General features: G+C 36.0%; 1 protein-coding gene across 3 annotated transcripts in view; it reads left to right on the top strand.

The window, feature by feature from the left end:
• washc5 (WASH complex subunit 5) overlaps positions 1-14,075 on the top strand; it is a 45,494-nt gene that overhangs the window by 27,394 nt on the left and 4,025 nt on the right. For all 3 annotated transcript variants that reach the window (XM_088326058.1, XM_088326059.1, XM_088326060.1), the window contains exons 15-26: positions 5-115; positions 1,640-1,780; positions 2,847-2,927; positions 3,007-3,108; positions 3,769-3,948; positions 4,039-4,163; positions 6,103-6,265; positions 7,599-7,701; positions 7,779-7,858; positions 9,749-9,852; positions 12,481-12,610; positions 12,706-12,802. In XM_088326058.1, the coding sequence (XP_088182184.1) occupies positions 5-115; positions 1,640-1,780; positions 2,847-2,927; positions 3,007-3,108; positions 3,769-3,948; positions 4,039-4,163; positions 6,103-6,265; positions 7,599-7,701; positions 7,779-7,858; positions 9,749-9,852; positions 12,481-12,610; positions 12,706-12,802 (1,417 nt within the window). The remainder of the gene's footprint in view (positions 1-4; positions 116-1,639; positions 1,781-2,846; positions 2,928-3,006; positions 3,109-3,768; positions 3,949-4,038; positions 4,164-6,102; positions 6,266-7,598; positions 7,702-7,778; positions 7,859-9,748; positions 9,853-12,480; positions 12,611-12,705; positions 12,803-14,075) is intronic.

Here is a 14,075-nt window from a genome sequence, read left to right as displayed (position 1 = left end):
CTAGCTGGCCTCTGCTTTGGATCTTCCGTTGCTGCGCATCAACCAAGTCAACAGTGCTGATTTGCTGAGCGTTTCGCAGTTTTACTCTGGAGAATTGGTGGCTTATGTCAGAAAGGTGGAATGATTTTTTTGTTTTCAGCATTGAAATTTTACATAGAATTACAGGGTTCATACGGGTGCTAAAAATGCATGAGTTTAGATGTTTTCAAGGTCAGGAAAATGCTTGAATTTTGTGTGAAGAGCTAAAAAATGTTTGAAAATGTAGCCAATGCCATGTTTCTAGAAAATCTGACTATAGACCATGCAATAAAATAAGTCAGTGCTTGATAATGATGTCAACACGCCTGCCCTGTCTGCTTATTATTATGGCCATGTGAAGGTCACTGCCCCCTACATTTCGATTCCAAAAGGACATCTCTAAATGAAAAAAAACGGCTTTATTTGGCCTGCCTCAATAAAAGGCTCCTCAGATATTTTTTTCGATATACTATCAATAAAAATAAAACATTATTCACCAAATTACTTAGTAATTGTGGGGCGGCAGTAGCTCAGGAGGTAGAGCGCTCATCTTGGGATCAAGGGATCCGAGTTCGAATCCTGGCTCGGCCGTGTTACATGTCGAAGTGTCCTTGGGTAAGACACTGAACCCCTAATACCCTCAATAAGCAGGTTAGCGCCTTACATGGCTGCAAGGCCGCTATTGGGAAATGTGGAGCACATTGTAAAGCGCTTTGGGAAGTCATTGACTTGAAAAGCGCTATATAAATGCAGATCATTTCATTTCATAATAATTTAATTATTTTGTTTTGCAGGGGATCACTGAAAAACACATAAAATAAGAATTAAAATATTTACAGGTCTAGTAGAAACAAGAAATAAAGGGAAAGAAAGAAAAAAAGAAAGAAAGAAAGAAAAAGATGAGGAGAAAGAGAAAAATAAAGAAATAGAAAGAAGGCAAGATAGAAGTGAAAGAGAGAGAGAGAGAGAGGCAGAAATTTTAAAAAAAAAAATTAAACATTGATTTTTTAGTTTCTTACACACTGAAAACATTTGAGGTCGAACAACAGTAAATCCCCGAAAATGCAAAACAATAAAATGAAAAATGAAAATATTAACTCTTTAGTGCTCTAAATAAATGACAAAATGCAAAAATAAAATAAATTAGAATAAGTAAAACAAAAAGCAAAAGATCAGCAGTCTCTAAGATTGAAAGCTTGAATGCGCTCTGCTTCGGAGCAATCAATATTTATAAAATTAGTCCAAATTTTTCTGTATTTATACCTACAGTTCTTTTCCTTTTCTCTTCTGTATTCAACTCATTTATTACCCAACACTTCTAGAGCCCTTCCTGTGTTTTAAACACATGTGAGGTAGCCAGGCTGCGCATGGAATGTTGAAGCGGAAGGCACAAAAAGATCATAGATAGGAACATCTCAAAATAGCACAAAGTATGTGCTAGCAGCAAGATAGCGCCTTTATTTTAATTAATAAAGTCAACAACAACAAAAATCGATTTTTTTTGGCCTTGAAAGTGCTTGAAAAGTTCTTGAACTTTGTCATTAAAAAGGTGTACGAACCCTGGATTTAAAATTGTCTTTTCATGATTTGATTGTCATTGTTACGGTCTTTATGTTTTTAGGTGCTTCAGATCATCCCTGAAAGCATGTTCACCTCTCTGGCCAAGATCATTAAGCTTCAGATTCACGACATAATTGAAGTGCCCACACGGCTGGACAAGGACAAATTGAAGGACTACTCCCAGCTCGGGGCCCGCTACGAAGTACAGAAACTGATTAGTTTATAATTGTCATAAACACATTTATTATCAGGCGCGTTACTTTAAAAAAGTAATTGTAATCACTCACTACTTCTTCCAAAAAGTAACTGAATTACTCTATAGTTAAAGTAACTAATTACCAGGGAAATTAACTTATTTAAAAGATGTTTTCATATGACATTATTTGACATCTTCTGAGCAGTATTCCGAGTCAGTTGATGAAGAAGAACTGACAGGTAGTTGTGTTATAGAACTCTGTAATATTTATTGCACCCCGCCAGCAACCGATCTATATATACAGTATGTATGTGTATATATATATATATATATATATATATATATATATATATATATATATATATATATATATAAAATAATGCTTCACCTAAACAAGACACTATGAAATGTGTATTAGTGCAAAGATTACGTATCAATAATGGACATTTACTCTGGGTAGGGCTGCAATTAAGGATTGTTTTAAAAACTGATTATTCGGTTGATTATTTTTACGATCAAGTTAAGAACCGGATTTCCTAAAGATATTTTTATGTCGTCCTCCTCATTTAAATAATATTAGGTTTTGGAAAGACCAAAGTGGCACTACAACTTTCAGTGTCACAACGTAATTGTTTGCACTCTTCTTTGCATTAATTTAACGTTCGTATATCACATGAGACAACGGATCGATGATCCAGTTAGTTGCCAATGCTTTCAATAATCAATTTAGTCGATTAGTTGTTGCAGCCCTAATGGGGTAGTGTTTCCCAGTAGTAAATTGTGCTGCAACTGAAAAGGAAAAGCTACACATTACTATTATTTTCACCCAACACCTATCTGGGGAGAATGACATTTGTCTCAAAAATCTTATTCGCAATTTACTCTAGAACTATAAAGCATATGTCTTTTAAAAAATACACAGGCAAAATACACGATTCACACTGGATGTCTTCATTTAATGGTCCTAAAAAGTGCTTGGATTTGGCATTGGAAAAGATTTAGAAGAACCTTGTGTAAAAAAGCACTCTAACACACCACGTCCAATCTTTGTGTTTTTATATCGCTGCTACAGGTGGCCAAGCTCACCCATGACATCTCTATTTTCACTGAGGGCATCTTGATGATGAAGACTACTTTAGTTGGAATTATCAAGGTTTTTGAGTGTTCTTGCATATTATTTGACTGGTGAATTGACTTATTTGTAGACAAAAGTGATGTGTGATCTGATTTAGGTGGATCCTAAGCAGCTTCTGGAGGATGGCATAAGGAAGGAGCTGGTCAAAAGAGTTGCTTTTGCTCTGCACAAAGGATTGATATTCAACCCCAAAGCTAAGGCAAGATTTTTCTATGATACGGGATTGGTACGGATGCTTGAAATCTTTGAAAAATGTTTGAATTTTAATATTATTTTCAAGGTCAGGAAAATGCTTGAATTTTGGGTTAAGTGCTTGAAAATTCTTGAAATTGTTGCCTTTGCCATGTTTTGTTATTAGCAATAATAATAAAACATTATGCACCAAATTATTTTGTAATTTCATGTTTTGCAGGGACCCATGAAAAACACATGAAATATACATTACAATATTGATAGATTTACAACAGAAAATTTTAAAGTGTGTGTGTGTGTGTGTGTGTGTGTGTGTCTTGTTGAAGCAGAAAGGCAGATTTTATGTCAGTTTGTAGCAGCTCATTGACACAAACATATCATTGATCATATATGGAACAGCTGTAAATAGCACAAAACAGCAGCAACTTTGTTTTAGTCATCAAAGACAACAACAACAGAAAACTTATTTTCTGCGCTGGATATCTTCCTTAGAAGTTACTGGAGAAAATGTCCTTAAACGTGCTTGACTAGTGCTTGAATTTGGCTATGAAAAAGATGTATGATCCCCATGACCCAACTGAGGATAGGCTGTGGAGATAATGGAAGGTGTACGAACCCTGTGTGATATTAATCATATATGTCTTTCCTGTATTCTCAACTATTTCAGCCCAATGAGTTGATGCCAAAATTAAAAGACATGGCAGCTACGATGGATGGATTCTACAGGTCCTTCGAGTACATCCAGGATTATGTCAGTATATATGGCCTTAAAATTTGGCAGGAGGAAGTGTCCCGAATCATAAACTACAACGTAGAACAAGAATGCAATAGTTTCCTGAGGGCTAAGGTGAGATTCAGTTACAGCACGCAAACACTGTTCGTTTTCCACTAAACTGTACGTTAGTAGAAAAATGTACCCTTTTTTAATCTCTACCAGATCCAGGACTGGCAGAGTGTATACCAGTCCAACCACATCCCAATCCCAAAGTTTCCATCTGTGGATGAGTCTGCAACATTTATTGGACGTCTCTGCAGAGAGATTCTCAGGATCACAGATCCCAGGTATGGGTACTTTACGTATAAAACCTTACATAATTATTGTTATTCAATTTTCATACGGATGCTTGAAATCCTAAAATGGTTGAATTTTAATGTGTGTATTCAAGACATGAAAAGTGCTTGAATTTTAGGTGAAGCGCCTGTAAATGCTTTAGATTATTTCCATTTTTTTAGGTTAGATGTTGCGTTAGGCCTTAGGAGCTAGGGTTTGGTCTTATGGTTCCAAAATAGGATTGGGGCTAGGGTTAAAAGCTAAGGTTTAGACTCCTTATTAGGGTATTAAACTGAATTATGGTTCTGAAATTGGGTTGGGGCTAGGGTCACAGCTAGTTGGGCGTACTGTTAGGAACTAAGATTTGAGCTCCATTTGAGGGTTCTAAACTGAATGTAGGGTTCCAAAATCGGTTTAGAGCTAGGGTTACGGTTTAAAACAGGGCTAGGGTTACAGCTAGGGTTAGGTGTAGGACTAGGGTTAGAATCAAGGGTTTAGGCTGCAAGTTAGGGTTATAATCTAAATTTTAGAGTTACAAAATTAGGTTAGGGCTAGAATAATGGTTGGAAACTAAGGTATAGGCTCTCGTTCTTTTGACTAGCGCTGGTTTTATTTTTTTAATGGTACTGTACTGAAAAATTGAAACATTTGCTTTGAAAATCCTTAAAAAGTGCTTGAATTTGGCCATTAAAAGGTGTAGGAACCCTTTTTATAATTTGTGAAAAAAACAGTATAATAAATTCTGACCTACAGAGTGGACCTAGTTAAAAGGCAAATATAACCTCCTAAGACCCGAACTTCTTGTTTGATGTTCATTTATTTCCAAGCATGTGGACGCTGTGTTTTAGGAGATTAAGGAAGAAACTCAGCTTGGTTACTTTTCAGTGACATACCTGTATTATCATCCATCCGTCGTTTACCTGCACTGCTTATCCTCAGTGTGGTAGCAGGGTTGCTGTCTTCAGGCAGTGGGCAGGGGACACCCTGAACTGGTTCCCAGCCAGTCGCAGTGTTATATTATTAATGATAATAAAATATAATGCCCCAAATTATTTAATAATGGTTAAATATAAATTATAGTATTCACATGTCAAAGTACTAAACAAAAATGTTATCTTTTCCACACTACACAAAACCCCTGTAATTGCAAAACCCCCAAAATATTAACTTATCAGTGTTATAAATATATGATAGAATGTAAAATTTACATTTCTATTCTAACCAATTCAAACAAAGATCTTCTGAAAAACATGCAAAAAATATAAATTAAAATAAGTTGAACAAAAGGCAAAAGATCAGCAGTTTCTAAGATTGAAAGATAAAATGCAATCTGCTTTGGAGCAATCAATATAATTAAAAGGAGTCCAAATTTGACTCATTTTTCTGCTTTTTATACGTACAGTAATTTTTTTTCTTTTTCTTTTTTTTTTGTCTTCCCTATTGAACCGAATCATTACCCAACAACTTTCCATGTTTGTATTGCATTGTTAAAGCAGAATGCCAGAACTCATGTCAGTTTTTAGCAGCCCATTGACACAAGTAGATCATAGATAGGAACAGCTCAAAATAGCAAAAAGTATGTGCTAGCAGCATGATCGCGACTTTGTTTTAGACATCAAAGTCAACAACAACAAAATAACGTTTTTTTGTTCATCTCTGGATTTCTTCCTTCACGGTACAGGAAAAATAAAAAATTGGCCTTGAAAGTGCTAGAAAAGTGCTTGAATTTGGCCATGAGTAAGGTGTACGAACCCTGTTTTCCCTCAGTACAGTACATTGAGTTCTTTTTTGAAAATGTTTTGTCACACTCCTGCGTATGTGTCAGAAGGATACGCCACATTTTATGCTAAATCTGTGTTAAAAATGTACAAAAATAGCACTTTGTAGTCCATAATTCATGGTAAGTAAAATCCTGCAGAAATCTAATTTCATGCTGAATGTTTTTCACAGGATAACATGCTACATTGACCAAATGAACACCTGGTATGATCTGAAGAGTCACCAAGAAGTGACTAACAACAGACTCTTTTCGGAAATCCAAAGCTCCTTAGGTACATTTGGCCTCAATGGGCTGGACCGCTTGCTATGCTTCATGATTGTGAAGGAGTTACAGGTAAAGAGCCTCCAAGAAGCATTTGATGCAGGGATTGGGAACCTATGGCTCTTTTCATGAGTACATATCAAATTCTGGAGATGCAAATTTTTCCTATAGTGTTCCAATACTGACTTAGGGCTGCAACAACAAATTGTAAAAAAAATTGATTAAACCCGATTATTAAAAGTGTTTGGCAACTAATTAGATCCTTGATTAAATGTTTTTGAGCCACTACGTAGGTTAAATCGATGCAAATAAGAGTGCAAACAATTCTGCTGTGTGCGTTTTATTGAACATTGCATCTTACAATCAAAATTGGCATGCAATATTCAATATTATTTGTAGTGTTGACTCTTGCCTCACGAATCAAAGTTAACAATTTTTAAGGGAACAGAAAGTGCTGCAGAAGTACAGAGGAATAGAATCAAAAAGTAAGTAAATAAAGTAAATACAATTTAAAAAAAAAATAATGATTACATGTTTAACTCACAAGGGTAGATTCTTAAGCATATTATACTATCATTTTCATATTGAGGATGTTTATCGTATTCAAAGATTCAACCCATAAAAATAATTTGTTGAAAAAAATGATGTTTGTTAGTTACAGTCCTACTCTAGACAAGTGTGTCAAGTTTGATGGGTGTATAGCTGTTGGACCACTAACATTATTATATATTATATATATATATAGGGCACAGTCCCAACTATAGTTTACGGTCAAGGTGTCACACCAACAGACCCAGTTTTGGCTATACATTTCTAAAGAATCCTTTAAATGGAAGCTCATTAATCATTGTATGTTCACTGTTAAGACACTTACCAACAACTGTAAACACAAAAAACGCCAGCAAAGCACTCGGAGCAATTTGATTGGGTGAGCCGTAGGTGTGGGCGGAGCTATGCACACAGCGCCATCTGCACTGAAGGTAAATACGTTGGTATCCCCGTTTGCAGTATTCTGACTTTTGCACTTGGTTTTGAAAATATTATTTATGAAAAGTTAAGGTCAGAATGAGCCTCATTGATCTTTACTAACTGCGGGAAGGAGACAGGTTTAAAGTGGTATATTTGCTGATATGGGACATAGGCTCTGGCATTATTATTTTTTTAATTTGATCAAATCTAACAGTGAAATAAAATGCACGGAAATATTAAGACTTTGTCTGAAGAGGGGGTTTAGCGGTTTTACTGAATTTTGTCTTAAAATATATGTCATAGCTCTTCAAAACATAAAAATATTTTGCTATTTTGGCTCTTTGGATCGAAAAGGTTCCCGATCCCTCGTTTAACGTATAAGTTCAAATAGTCAATTCAATGTATTGTACTTTAAAATGCAAACGTCTCCATTAAGAATTTCCTGACGATGATTCAAAAGACAATTCTGAAAGATAAAGCTGCAATTGATGTCTTTAAAGCCATGTTGGTTGCCGTCAATCCAGTTCAGGGCATTGTGGGTAAGTAATACTTAAAGAAAGCATCGTGGATATTGGATGAGATTTTGTGATTAAAATGATTCTTTTTTTTATGACAGGTAATGCCAGCAAAGTATATGCTGCAGCTGTAGCCAAAACTCAGAAAATCTGGGGTCCATATTTAGAGGCCACCATGAAGGTACTGTATATGACCATTTCAAAAATTTCAGATACAGCAGCAGCTTTCTAATTTGCACTTATTTTAGTCGTGGATTCACTGTGTAGCGGAATTTTTTTAAGTCCATAATTTCAATATAGTGCACTGTCAAGTACTAATGTATTTAGAATACCTATATCAGGGGTGTCAAACTCATTTAAGCTCAGGGGCAACGGGTTAGAAAAAAATCTTACAGGGACCGGACTAATAGATTAAAGAGAAAGATAGAGAGGTAGAGAACGAGAAATATGAAGAAAAAAGACAGAAAGAGAGAAAAATTGAAAGAAAGAGAATGAGATAAAGCAAGAAAAAGAAAGACGGAGAAATAGAGAAACACAGGAAAAGGGAGAGAAAGAGACAGAGACAAAGAAGAAATAGAGAAAGAGAGGAGAAAAAGACAGACAGAAAGAGAGCAAGAGGATAAATGGAAAATAAATAAAAACAGAGGGAAAGAGACAAAGAGAAAGAAAGAGAAGACATGGAGAGAAGGTGAAAGAAAGAGAAAAGAAATGGAGGAAGACCGAGAAAAAAATAAATGATAGAGAGAAAAAGAGACAAAGAGTGAGACAACGAGAGAGAAATAAAGAGAGAGAAAGGAAAAGTGAGAAAGAGAATTGAAAAATAGAGAGAGAAAAACAGGGAAGAAAGAAGGAATAGACACAGATAGATGGCAAAAGAAAGTAAAGAATAGAAGAGAGTAAGCAAGGGAGAGAATGAGAAAAAGAGAGCAAGAAATAAAGAGAGTGACACTAGCCGAGTGAAAGGGGAGCAGGGATTGGGCGAGAGCAGTGCTAGGAATCAAATGGACAACCGTTTTAAGACAGTGGAGTATTTGTTTTGTTTTACTTGTGTTATATTTTAGCTCACGTTTTTCATCATATTTGATATTATTGAAAGTATTTTATTAAAGGGACACTAAGTAATATTTCACTACTAGGTGGCACTGTATTCTCTAATGCGATCGAAAAGTAGTGACGAATGCGCATAGCGTAGCAGAAAGATGCCAGACAAACACAACTATTAGGTATGGATTACGCTATTTAAAGAAACACATTTTTATACACCTATGTTTTTTTTAATAATAGTATTTGTATGATACTTCATTTATGCCTATTATTCAAATATTTTATTTTATTTTTACTGAATGAAGGTTTTTGTACCACTAGGAGGCACAAAATATTACACACTGTCTCTTTAAGGAAAAGAGAGTTTTAAAATTCTAAAATATTGGGGGTGCTTTGGTGGAATATGGGGGTGCTTGAGCACCCCCAAAAACAGGCTGGATACACCCATGGGTCAATATATGGGGTCTCAAACTCAATTGAGTTGCGGCCCACTGAATCTAGGATCCGGGTGAGGTTGGGCCAAAATGGGTTTTCCACAAAAACAGCACTGACAAAGACAAAAATGAAAAAACAAATGCAATTTTCTCTTTTTTTTTCATTTTTTTTTATTTTTAGTTTTTGAATGCTTTTAATTTTTCTTTTCCTCTTTTTTTAGCTTTAAAATGAGTTTGTTCTCTTCTCTTTTTCTGTCCTTGTTTTCTTTTCTTTTTTTCTTTGTATTATTTATCTTCTTCTCAAAGGTAATAAGGTGCATAAGGAGTAATAAGTAACAAGGTAGTCTCCGTATTTTGTCCTTTTCTATCGTGCTCTTAGCACTGTTTTTCAAAGACACAACAGTATATAGCTACCTCTAGTGGTAAAAGAATACATTCTCATTAAGGCGGGGACTTTAAACTATAATCCTGGGAGCCCCAATTGCCCCCTGGGTCGCGAGTTTTAGACCCCTGGTCATTATAATTGTTCTTTTTTTTTTTCTTTTTTTTTGTAACTTTTAAGAATAAAAGCTAAGGTGTATCGTTTGCTCCAGGTTGGTCAGATGCAAATTCTCCGGAAGCAAATCGCCAATGAGTTGAACTACTCGTGCAAGTTTGACTCCAAACACCTTGCGGCTGCCCTGGAAAACATCAACAAGTCAGTACACGTGAATTCCTCGCCACACTACTGCAACAAAATCGATGAAGTTTAACCACTTCTACAGAGCTTTATTGACATGATGCCATATTTCAGCCTTCAAACTTATAAACAACAAGAATCAACAAATTGCAAAAAGAAACTACATTCATACAAGATTTTGTATTGCGCTAGTAGATAAAACATTGAAAAGGAGGCAATGCAAAAATATTGACCCCCCTTCTCTTTGCAAAGCCAACTGACTCCAGAAGAATTCTGCGGAATTCTGAATGATTCAATGTTGACCTAAATGGCCAGTGTTGGGAATAACTCGCTTCTAAAGAACGTTATTTTTTCAAGACGGGGTTATCTAACCATACCTGTAAACCTCCAGGGCTCCATGCCCTTACAAACTGTCGTATTTTCCCTTACAAAATACAAAAAAAATCTTACACCATATTTTTTTTTCCAAACATGTTTAAATATGAAGTTTAACATGTTATATTGTACATGTGTTTTGTTATATCATATAAATTGTTAATTAACATTTTGTTTTGAGATCTTGATGAATGAGGTTTATTATAAAAAAAAGTTCAAAAATGAAGTAGCTTTGACGTTCACTGTAGAAGGAAAAAATACATGCAAGTATAATTAAGTAGAATTTTCTTATTCAAATGATTAATTCATTTTCTGCATTAAATTATTGTTGGTAATATACTGATTAAAGGGATAACCACAAACTTGTCTTTTTTCATTTTCTCCTTTTATACTTCCTTTTTTTCGTAACTTCTCTGTACAACATAATCATTCGTAATATAATGCATCAAAGCAAGTGAGCCGTTTGAGAGCCAGCTCTCTTTAATGAGTTGAGCCGAAAAAGCCGGTTCTCTAAAAAGAGACGGACTTCCTTTCACTACACAACTACCACGGAATGATGCATGATGGGAAATCCCCAGGTGGCATGCGCATAGTAGCATCAAACCGCTCGCTTCGCTTGCAACGAAAAAAAACGATACCGGGATAAAGGCTTCCGCGGCAATCTCCTTTGACTTGATTGATTTGCCATTTCGTGATAGTCTGTGTATACCGGATGGCACCCATAATTGACAAATTTGCGTTTTTCCGTACAGATTTTCTTGTACGTCGTACACGTCTTAAAATGCATAATAAACATACTTTTTAAGGCAAAAACGTACAGGTTGACAGGTATGTCTAACCCATTACTTTTTCCACCATTACAACGCTGTCACCCTAACTGACGGTCAAAAGCGGCATGTTACTTACACCTGAAGCCGTTTTCAGCGGTCTTGTTTTCTGCTCTCCTCCGAGTTGTTTACATCACGACTTTTCCAAACATGTCACCATTCAAAATAGCGACTACCACATAGTTAGATAGCAACTACAAATATAGTATTTAATAATGTGCCGGAAAAAAAGACAATTGAGGGCTAAGTGAGTGGCAAAAAATGCGAGCAACACATTTTACAGCGCCCTGACTTGTGTCATTCAAAAATAAAATGTCTCTATTAGTCAAAGTGAACAAAGGGAGCCCACCAATCAACAGCTGGTTCCATCCGAGACAGCTTTTTTTCTCATGTGATTGTACATTGTGCATTTTGGGGGGGGGGTTCATGTTGATGAGTTTAGATTTGTTTAGCATAAAAAAAGTTACATTTCTCTTGTATTATATATATTTTTTTTATGTAGATTTTTCAATATTTTTAATATTTCCCTGGGTTTTATTGTTAATGTGTTTTATGAAAATGTAAAGTGAATTCTTTTTTCTTCCTTTCTCTCTTTTTCCTTTTTTTATTGTGTTTTTTCTTTTGTTTTTTTTCATTGTTTTCCATTTAATTAAACTAATTTTTAATCGTTTACAGCTGATTGTTATTTCATTATATTGTTTCCCGATTTTGTTTGTTTACTGCTTATTGTTATTTTATTACACGTTTACTGTTTATATTTGTTTACTGCTAATTGTTATTTATATATGTATTGTTTACTGATTTTGTTTCTTTACTGCTAATTATAATTTTATTATATTTACTGATTTTGTTTGTTTACTGCTGATTGTTTTTTATTATACTGTTCACTGTTTATATTTGTTGCACTTAAAGTTTAGGTTGCACATCGAGTGTCAGATAAATCTGTTTCTGGTGAGGTGCAGTAAGTTTTATGTCTGTTCCTCTCTATTCAATTTACTCGAATACTGCAAAAAATTCAAATGATTTGACATACAACAACTTATTTTTAAAGTAAAGAAAATAGTTAATTTTCCAGGTAACTAGTTCATTTTACTATAGATTTATTTCAGTTACTAACTCAGTTACTTTTGGAAGAAGTAGTGAGTAACTAAAACAAATTACTTTTTTATCGTAACGTGCCCAACATTGTTTGAAGTTATGACGGAACTTCTGGAGTCATCTGAGACAACAGAGACCAATGTTTTTGCAACACCTATTTTTCAGTTTTTTCGTTGTAGATATAATATACAATAAATGGCTTCCAAATCACGATTGTACCTCACAAGTTTTTAAGCTTTAATTTGGAGGCCTGAAATGTGGCAATATGACAAAAAGTTATTTTCTGGGGGTGGGGGTTGCAATACTTTCGCTATGCACTGTAATTGTATAATTTTACTCGTTGCAGATCGTTGCTAGCAGACATAGAAGCACACTACCAGGACCCGTCGCTCCCCTATCCAAAAGACGATAACACTCTTCTGTCCGAGATCACAGCCTATTTGGAGGCTGCTGGGATTCATAATCCCCTTAATAAGGTTTGTAAAGATTAATATGTTGTATCATCTTCTGAACATCTTGGAAATGAACTCAAAGCACCTTGCAGAACTTTTTTGCCTTGTGCTTTTCGCAGATCTACATCACCACCAAGCGACTTCCTTTCTTCCCCATCATCAACTTCCTGTTCATCGTATCACAGCTACCCAAGCTTCAGTACAGCAAAAACCAAGGTCGTTTCACATCTGTTTTCCTCAAGAGAAGTCTATGTCTTAGAATAATGGCACTGCCAATTTTATAACCATTTCATAAGGAGCAAAATGCTTCTTATAGATTATTACTTTAATTTGGATGCTTATCTTTGTTTTACTCAAGGCTAACACATCAACCTTCCGTTTTGTCATCATCCTTCCGATCTCCTCTTTCTTCCACTCAGTCGCTTTACTTCCACATCCTCTCACGTTTAGTGACCCGATAACTAGGGTTTGCAAGACCTTTCGGAGAGGATCCCCAGTCCCCTCGCTCCCTCCACTTTAGTCGCCTCTTACGACACGCAGCGGACCACAGTGGGAGAATTATCACACCTCCCAGGGGGAGAGGGCCCCTCACCACAGGTCAACATGTTGAGAAATGAAATTATGTGAGATAGAACTGGAGTAGTAATGGAACTGAGCAAGTGTGTGGATAAGAGAGTACTCGGTTGGTTTGGACACATAGAGAGGATGGATGAGGAGCGAATCTTGAAAAGAATCTACAGGGCAGAAGTAAATGGAAGGAGACCAAGAAGAAGGCCGCGATTGACCTGGATGGATGGTGTTATGAGTGCACTGCAGGACAGAGGTCTAAATATAGTGGAAGCAAGAGCTCCTGTTGGTGATAGGAATGAGTGGAGAGGTGTTGTGAAAGGAAAGTGGGATGTTTAGACGTGTACTAAGGGATGGGCAGGGCACCTGTGTGATGCGGCAGGGGTAAACCAGTGAAAGCTGTCGGGCCCTGTTGTTGCACAGAAGAGTGTGTTATGTCACCCTGACCCGAGTGACATGGCCGCGCTCTCATGTCCCGTTTCATCTGGAGGGACGAAAGCATGACCAACTTGGGTGCTGTGGTGCTTAACTTGTTTGGGTGTTTGAGCATTTTGGGTTGGTCATTGTCAATTTTTTTCCGTTTTTTTTCTTAATTTTTTTTCTATTTTTTTTACTCTGTTTTTTTGTATGTGTTGCTGTTGGTCACCCCTCTCGAGGGATGTGACCAAGGTAGATAGATAGATAGATCGATAGATAGATAGGGTAATGTGTTTTTTTGACTTAAAAGCTATAAATGGAAGCTTCATTTTCACCAGGTGACTCAAGCTTAATTTCCTGGGGAGGGGGGGTGTCATAGAAGTCAAGGTATGGGTGAGGGTGGGCCATAATGGCCTTTCCACAAGAAAAGGTTAAAGAAAGGCTTTCCACTGTTCTTAAAGATCTTTTTTTAAACACAAAATAATATGATCTAAGATCTAAAAAA

The sequence above is a fragment of the Urocampus carinirostris genome, chromosome 2 (genome assembly GCF_059441175.1).
Source record: "Urocampus carinirostris isolate Australia breed hairy pipefish chromosome 2, RoL_Ucar_1.0, whole genome shotgun sequence".
Lineage (NCBI taxonomy): Eukaryota > Metazoa > Chordata > Actinopteri > Syngnathiformes > Syngnathidae > Urocampus > Urocampus carinirostris.
Note: the sequence above shows the minus strand (reverse complement) of the source record. Positions and strands in the feature narration are given on the sequence as shown.